The sequence below is a fragment of the Neoarius graeffei genome, chromosome 2, assembly GCF_027579695.1.
Source record: "Neoarius graeffei isolate fNeoGra1 chromosome 2, fNeoGra1.pri, whole genome shotgun sequence".
In the NCBI taxonomy this organism is placed as follows: domain Eukaryota; kingdom Metazoa; phylum Chordata; class Actinopteri; order Siluriformes; family Ariidae; genus Neoarius; species Neoarius graeffei.
Window position 1 is genome coordinate 44,896,818 of NC_083570.1, and position 7,718 is coordinate 44,904,535.

Here is a 7,718-nt window from a genome sequence, read left to right on the forward strand (position 1 = left end):
GGACTGATATTTCATCTGTGCTGTATGTCGAGCATGTATAGCATATTTGACAATAAAGTTGACTTGACTTGACTAATTTAAATGGGGGAAGACTTAGAACAAGCCATTGTGGTTTTTTTCTTCCCCAGCACGTTTACTGTTTTTGTTCCATTTATGTTTTCTTGTAAATTTCTTTTATCATGTGCAAATAAATAAAATAAAAATAAAAAATAAAAAATAATAAGTTATCATTATAAAACACAGCTCGGGTTTGTGACGTAGCTGTGACGTAGCCAGACCAGCTGACCAAACAGGAAGTAGTTTAAGCGTTCCACGGTGGTTTGTTTACATTAGGTTTTCTTTTGGAGTCGTTGGGATTTCCATGGGAATGAACGTGTTACTGATGCCAAGTAAGATTAAAAACAAAGTTATATAAAGTTAACAGAGTGTGCTAACAGTTTTATAACCGACATTTTACAAACTAAGCAGCTCATTTCCGCTGCTGCTGTGTATTTAGTTACAGAGTTAATGAGTGAACATTGGCTTGCTCACGTGTGGATCTGAACTGCATCAGCTCTGGATCTCTGATGGACTAAACATTTCCATATATAGGCTTTGGATGTGGTTCTAGCAGCAGATCCTTGAGTAGAAATGTAAACAGCAACATAATCCCACGGACGCTAACACGTGGACAGACCAAAACACCCTCGATCAAATGCAACCATGTCGTCGCCTGAGCAGCTTATTGAGATTGTTATGGACAACAGATCGTACAATGTGAGCAAGAACAAGCTGATTGAGAAGAGCGACTACTTCCGGGCGCTGTATAGCTCTGGCATGCGGGAGTCTGGAGAAGATTCAGTGCAACTGCAAGGACTGAGTGTCCCAGGCCTCGAACTCGTCCTGGAGTTCATCAACACCTCCAAAGTTCAGGTGGTCAACGAAACCCTGGAGGACCTCATCGAGACGGCGTCTTTCCTCCAAGTGACACCCATCCTAAAGCTTCTTCTGTCTGAAATCCGCCAAGACAATTGTGTCGAGGTCTTCAACCTCTCAGAGGTCTACGGCACCCATGAGCTGCGCACGGCATGCCTGAAGTTCATGAGCTGCTACTACCACCCCATGCTGCGCAGACCCGAGTTCCATACTTTGCCTGTTGAATCGCGTGAGCAGATCAGGGAGATGCGGATGAGGGGCACGGCCACGCTGGTGGCAGTCGGAGACTTTGTGGGAACCTGCCTTGACCTTACTGATCAAGATGAGCCGTGGTCCATGCTGCGCTACGGCGAGCGAGAGCAGCGCTGGAAGCCGCTCGCCAACAATCTTCCTTCAGACATGGTCAATGTCCGAGGGTACGGCTCAGCTGTGCTTGATAACTACCTTTTCATCGTCGGTGGCTACAGGATGGCGAGTCAAGAGATCGCTGCAGCACACTGTTACAATCCATGCAGAAATGAATGGACTCATATAGCTCCTTTGAACCAGAAAAGGTACTGGCATCACATTAATGTATGATGTTCGGAGAACAGGAAATCGCCCATTTTGATGTATAAGTGCTGTTTTCACCCATAGATGTTGTGCTTGTGCTCAGGGCTAACTTTAAGCTGGTGGCAGTGAGTGGGAAGCTGTATGCAGTAGGAGGGCATGGCTTAAGTACAGTGGAGTGCTATGGACCTGAGCAGGATTGGTGGACCTGCGTTTCCTCCATGCCTGATCCTCTGACCGAGTTCTCTGCATGCGAATGCCAGGGCATGATCTACGTCATGGGTGGCTACACAGCCAGAGGTGTGTATATGTACACACACACACACACACACACACACACATACAGTGGTGCTTGGAAGTTTGTGAACCCTTTAGAATTTTCTGTATTTCTGCATAAATATGACCTAAAACATCATCAGATTTTCACACAAGTCCTAAAAGTAGATAAAGAGAACCCAGTTAAACAAATGAGACAAAAATATTATACTTGGTCATTTATTCATTGAGGAAAATAATCCAATATTACATATCTGTGAGTGGCAAAAGTATGTGAACCTCTAGGATTAGCAGTTAATTTGAAGGTGAAATTAGAGTCAGGTGTTTTCAATCAATGGGATGACAATCAGGTGTGAGTGGGCACCATGTTTTATTTAAAGAACAGGGATATATCAAAGTCTGATCTTCACAACACAAGTTTGTGGAAGTGTATCATGGCACGAACAAAGGAGATTTCTGAGGACCTCAGAAAAAGCGTTGTTGATGCTCATCAGGCTGGAAAAGCTTACAAAACCATCTCTAAAGAGTTTGGACTCCACCAATCCACAGTCAGACAGATTGTGTACAAATGGAGGAAATTCAAGACCATTGTTACCCTCCCCGGCGGCACGGTGGTGTAGTGGTTAGCGCTGTCTCCTCACAGCAAGAAGGTCCGGGTTCGAGCCCCATGGCCGACGAGGGCCTTTCTGTGCGGAGTTTGCATGTTCTCCCTGTGTCCGCCTGGGTTTCCTCCGGGTGCTCCGGTTTCCCCCACAGTTCAAAGACATGCAGGTTAGATTAACTGGTGACTCTAAATTGAGCGTAGGTGTGAATGTGAGTGTGAATGGTTGTCTGTGTCTATGTGTCAGCCCTGTGATGACCTGGCAACTTGTCCAGGGTGTACCCCGCCTTTCGCCCGTAGTCAGCTGGGATAGGCTCCAGCTTGCCTGCGACCCTGTAGAACAGGATAAAGCAGCTAGAGATAATGAGATGAGATGAGATGTTACCCTCCCCAGGAGTGGTCAACCAACAAAGATCACTCCAAGAGCAAGGCATGTAATAGTCGGCGAGGTCACAAAGGACCCCAGGGTAACTTCTAAGCAACTGAAGGCCTCTCTCGCATTGGCTAATGTTAATGTTCATGAGTCCACCATCAGGAGAACACTGAACAACAATGGTGTGCATGGCAGGGTTGCAAGGAGAAAGCCACTGCTCTCCAAAAAGAACATTGCTGCTCGTCTGCAGTTTGCTAAAGATCACGTGGACAAGCCAGAAGGCTATTGGAAAAATGTTTTGTGGACAGATGAGACCAAAATAAAACTTTTTGGTTTAAATGAGAAGCTTTATTTTTGGAGAAAGGAAAACACTGCATTCCAGCAGAAGAACCTTATCCCATCTGTGAAACATGGTGGTGGTAGTATCATGGTTTGGGCCTGTTTTGCTGCATCTGGGCCAGGACGGCTTGCCATCATTGATGGAACAATGAATTCTGAATAAACCAGCGAATTCTAAAGTAAAATGTCAGGACATCTGTCCATGAACTGAATCTCAAGAGAAGGTGGGTCGTGCAGCAAGACAACGACCCTAAGCACACAAGTTGTTCTACCAAAGAATGGTTAAAGAAGAATAAAGTTAATGTTTTGGAATGGCCAAGTCAAAGTCCTGACCTTAATCCAATGGAACTGTTGTGGAAGGACCTGAAGCGAGCAGTTCATGTGAGGAAACCCACCAACATCCCAGAGTTGAAGCTGTTCTGTACAGAGGAATGGACTAAAATTCCTCCAAGCCGGTGTGCAGGACTGATCAACAGTTACCGCAAACGTTTAGTTGCAGTTATTGCTGCACAAGGGGGGTCACACCAGATACTGAAAGCAAAGGTTCACATACTTTTGCCACTCACAGATATGCAATATTGTATATTTTTCCTTAATAAATAAATGACCAAGTATCATATTTTTGTCTCATTTGTTTAACTGGGTTCTCTTTATCTACTTTTAGGACTTGTGTGAAAATCTGATGATGTTTTAGGTCATATTTATGCAGAAATATAGAAAATTCTAAAGGGTTCACAAACTTTCAAGCACTACTGTGTACACATACAGGGAGTGATGGTATAATCTCAGAGGTAGACTCAATCACAGTTTCATATCTGAATAATGAGATTGCTCGTCATTGCTCCCCCCCTTCAAACTCAGTTATGTAAATTATAGCAAACCTAAAGGTTGAGAATAACCTCTCTTTCCGTGGCAGACAGGAACACGAATGTTTTGCGCTACTGCCCTACGTCAGACACGTGGTCTGTGTTGCACACGTGCTCGGCACACGTGCGGAAGCAGCAGATGCTGTCTGTGGAGGAGATCATCTACCTTGTGGGTGGCTACACGCGTGAGCTGGAGAGAGCCGAGCACGTCAGGGTCAACCCTGCCGAAGACGCGTTGGCAGTGCAGTCGTATAATGTGCGCACAGGTGAGTGGCTGCAGCTGCGAGCGAGTGTATCCAAGTCAGGCCTGAACCTCACGTGTGCTCTGCATAATGATGGCATCTACATCATGAGCCGTGACGTTGGCCCACGCACCAACCTTGAGCACCGCGTCTTCCTCAAGTACAACGTGTTCAGTGATGCCTGGGAGGCCTTCCGACGCTTCCCGACACTTGGCCATAACGTGCTGCTCTGTTCCCTTTACCTGCCCAACATCCTCTAAAGAAGATTTATATAAAAAAAAAACGGGTAACGGTCACACGGTACTGAAGATAATTGGTGGTTATGTTCATGTCCAAGGAACTGAGACTCTGATGCACATTACAGAAGGTGGACTAATTCATAACTGCCCTATAATTGACTCAGTGGTTGTAACTCAGTGGTTTACATTCAGTAACAGTTTAACAGTCTGTCATCCTGCTGATAGCTTTAACAGGAAGTTGTTGAGGTATAAATGAATTGAGAAACGTTGCTTTACCATGTTGTCGAGTATGCAGGAAACAGTATGGGAACAATTACACTGCTGTAGCAGATTTCTCAATCTTACACAAAACCAACTAATGCCAATGCATGCACTTACTCCCTGTATTCTGCCAATCTGTAATATATTAGTGTACGCCGTGGTTTTACATGGCCATGATTGGGATGGAACACTAAGAGTGATTGCAAATTGTTAGTCTTAACTCTATGTAACTTTTCAGAAAATTACCACTTAAGCCTTCAATTTGGGCATCTGGCAAACAAGCTTGACCAAAATACCTGGATTTTTTTTTAAAATAAGGGTTACATGGAGGGTTTATACATTAGAGAACATGAAATGGTCAAAAGGTTTGGAGACAGTACTCTAAACTCTACCCAGAAGTTTACATACAGGGACAGAAACGTCATGGCAGTATTGGGCTTTCAGTGATTTATTTGAACTGTTCGTTTTCTGTACCAGAATGATTGTATGATATACATCTTTAATAGAACCAAAACTAGACTTTGGTACACAAGTTTTCATTTCTTTTGGGTTTTCTGAAATCAACAAAGGGTCGAAAATATCCATAGAGCACACCTAATATTTGGTGAAATGTCCATTAACAAGTTTAACCTTGACCAGACGATTTTGGAAGCCATCAACAAACTTTCTGGCAGCATTCTGGTTTCGATATTTGTCCACTGTTCTTGGCAGAAATGGTAGAGCTTGATTTAATTTGTTGGTTTCCTGGCATGGACTCGGGTTTTAAGCACAGTCCGTATATTTTCAATACGGTTGAGGTCAGGACTAGTTTTCATCTGAATGTTAGCAATGCATTATCCTCCACAATTAGCTTTGATGTGTGTTTGGGGTCATTGTCCTGTTGGAACATCCAACTCTGTCCTGGTTCCTGATGGTTTGAAGTTATACCGAAGAATTTTGAGGTTCTTCATGAGTCCATCCATTTTATGCAATGCGCCAGTTCCAATGGTGGCAAAACAGCCCCAGAGCATGCTGCTACCACCACCATGCTTCACAGTTAATAGAGTGTACCTCTGGTCACTGTGGCCACTCAACTCAATCTTTGTCTTATCTGACCATAAAACTTTTTCCTCCAGCAGGCTTTTCTTTGTCCATGTGGTTAGCTGCAAACTTTAGTCAAGCTTGAGGTGTTGATTTTGCAGCAGGGGCTTCTTTCATGGATAGCAGCCTCTCAGTCCATGGTGATGTAAAACTCACTTGAATCTAGACAGTGTTCCAGCAGCTTCCAATTCATGGTAGGGCTGTGCCTTGGTTGTTCCTGATCATTCAAATCCGTTTCCTCCCAGCTGAGGGTGACTGTTTGTTTGGGTCTTCTCCTAGCAAAGTGGCTTGGCAAAATGGCTACACATTTATAACATGTACTTATGTAAAGTTGTTTGAACAGATGATTTTGGAAATCTGCAGTTATTCAGAAACGGCTCCAAGAGGCATTCCTGAGTGTGTAACTCTATGATCGTTTTTCTCAGATCTGCACTGAGCTCCTTGGGCTTTACCATTGTACTGTGTGTTGGTCAGTTCAGTGAATGCTATCAAACAATGCTGTGCACAGAGAAGCTACCAGTTGTAGTCAATTATGATCACTAATAAGAAGTTAAGACACAAGTTAAAACATTTTGGAACTTTCAGTGCCACTGAATTAATAATCCAAGTGGGTGTCTGTAGAATTTTGACCCTGTCTTGATTTCAGAAAACCCCAAATAAATTCAATCTTGTGCAGCAAAGTCTTTTTTTTTCTATTAAAGATGTATGTTGTACAATCATTCTGCGACAGAAAAAGAACAGTTCAATGAAATAAGTGAAAGCCTAATATGTAAACTTCTGACCACAGCTGGATGTGTACACAGACAGTATGTATTAAAGGTGCCTTGTCTTGTCTTGGAACGTATTTTTGTTTGTTTGTTTTACCTTTATTTTACCAGGAAGTCCTCTCTTTTCCAAGAGAGACCTGGTCAAGATAGAAGCCATACACACTCACAAAAATAGAACGTATCCAATATAATCTACAAAATCCACAACCTATTTGAACTCAATGGCCTCTACAAGTCTCAACACTCCATATTCTTTATGATGTTGTTTATATTTATCAGATGACTATCAGTGTATCCAATTTTAGATCTTTCTGCAGATTATTCCATGTCCAGGGTACATTGTAAGAAAATGCAGTTTCCTCCAAATCTGTAAAAACCTGCGGTTCATCTCATCTCATTATCTGTAGCCGCTTTATCCTGTTCTACAGGGTCGCAGGCAAGCTGGAGCCTATCCCAGCTGACTACGGGCGAAAGGCAGGGTACACCCTGGACAAGTCGCCAGGTCATCACAGGGCTGACACATAGACACAGACAACCATTCACACTCACATTCACACCTACGCTCAATTTAGAGTCACCAGTTAACCTAACCTGCATGTCTTTGGACTGTGGGGGAAACCGGAGCACCCGGAGGAAACCCACGCGGACACGGGGAGAACATGCAAACTCCGCACAGAAAGGCCCTCGCCGGCCACGGGGCTCGAACCCGGACCTTCTTGCTGTGAGGCGACAGCGCTAACCACTACACCACCGTGCCGCCCCCCTGCGGTACATTTAAAAAAAAAAAGTCACCTGGATGGGTGTAGGTGGTAACTACCCGAGTTCAGACAGAGGAGGGTACAGAGGTAAACTGAAAGTTTACCCAATATTGCTTTATCGATAAACTTATACCAATATGAATGGTCAATGATCTCCAGCCCACTAAATCCTAAAGAATGCAATGAGTAAGAGTGAGTAAGAGACTTTGCATTTTTTTTTTTTTTGTTATTGGATATTCTCAGAAATGCCTTAAAAAGGTCAATAAAACATGCAGGAATGAGTGTGTAGACTCTTATTTGGTTGAACTGTAATTTGTCTGCAAGTGTACAAACATACAGGACAAGTCACACTGTAAACGCCTGTGAGAAGACCGTTGTTGAACCACAGACTTTTTTTCAACGCTGTTGTAGATGCTGCAAGTGATTTCTGAAATCAGGTGATTCTAGATTTT

The 7,718-nt window shown here is 43.6% G+C and overlaps 1 protein-coding gene across 1 annotated transcript; it reads left to right on the top strand.

Annotated features, from left to right (window-relative positions):
- Positions 1 to 304: 304 nt before the first annotated feature.
- On the top strand, positions 305 to 7,058 carry klhl42 (kelch-like family, member 42). The gene is made up of 3 exons (XM_060907888.1): positions 305 to 1,469; positions 1,571 to 1,764; positions 3,970 to 7,058. The coding sequence occupies exons 1-3, from the start codon at positions 703 to 705 to the stop codon at positions 4,419 to 4,421; spliced, it is 1,413 nt and encodes a 470-aa protein (XP_060763871.1). The 5' UTR covers positions 305 to 702; the 3' UTR covers positions 4,422 to 7,058.
- The last annotated feature ends 660 nt before the right edge of the window (positions 7,059 to 7,718 follow it).

Excerpts from the sequence above, each read along its gene's own strand:
- klhl42 (XM_060907888.1), top strand. The coding sequence starts at position 703 with ATGTCGTCGCCTGAGCAGCTTATTGAGATTGTTATGGACAACAGATCG. Across the intron at positions 1,470-1,570 it reads GCTCCTTTGAACCAGAAAAG|GGCTAACTTTAAGCTGGTGG; the intron begins GTACTGGCATCA and ends GCTTGTGCTCAG. Across the intron at positions 1,765-3,969 it reads GGGTGGCTACACAGCCAGAG|ACAGGAACACGAATGTTTTG; the intron begins GTGTGTATATGT and ends TTTCCGTGGCAG.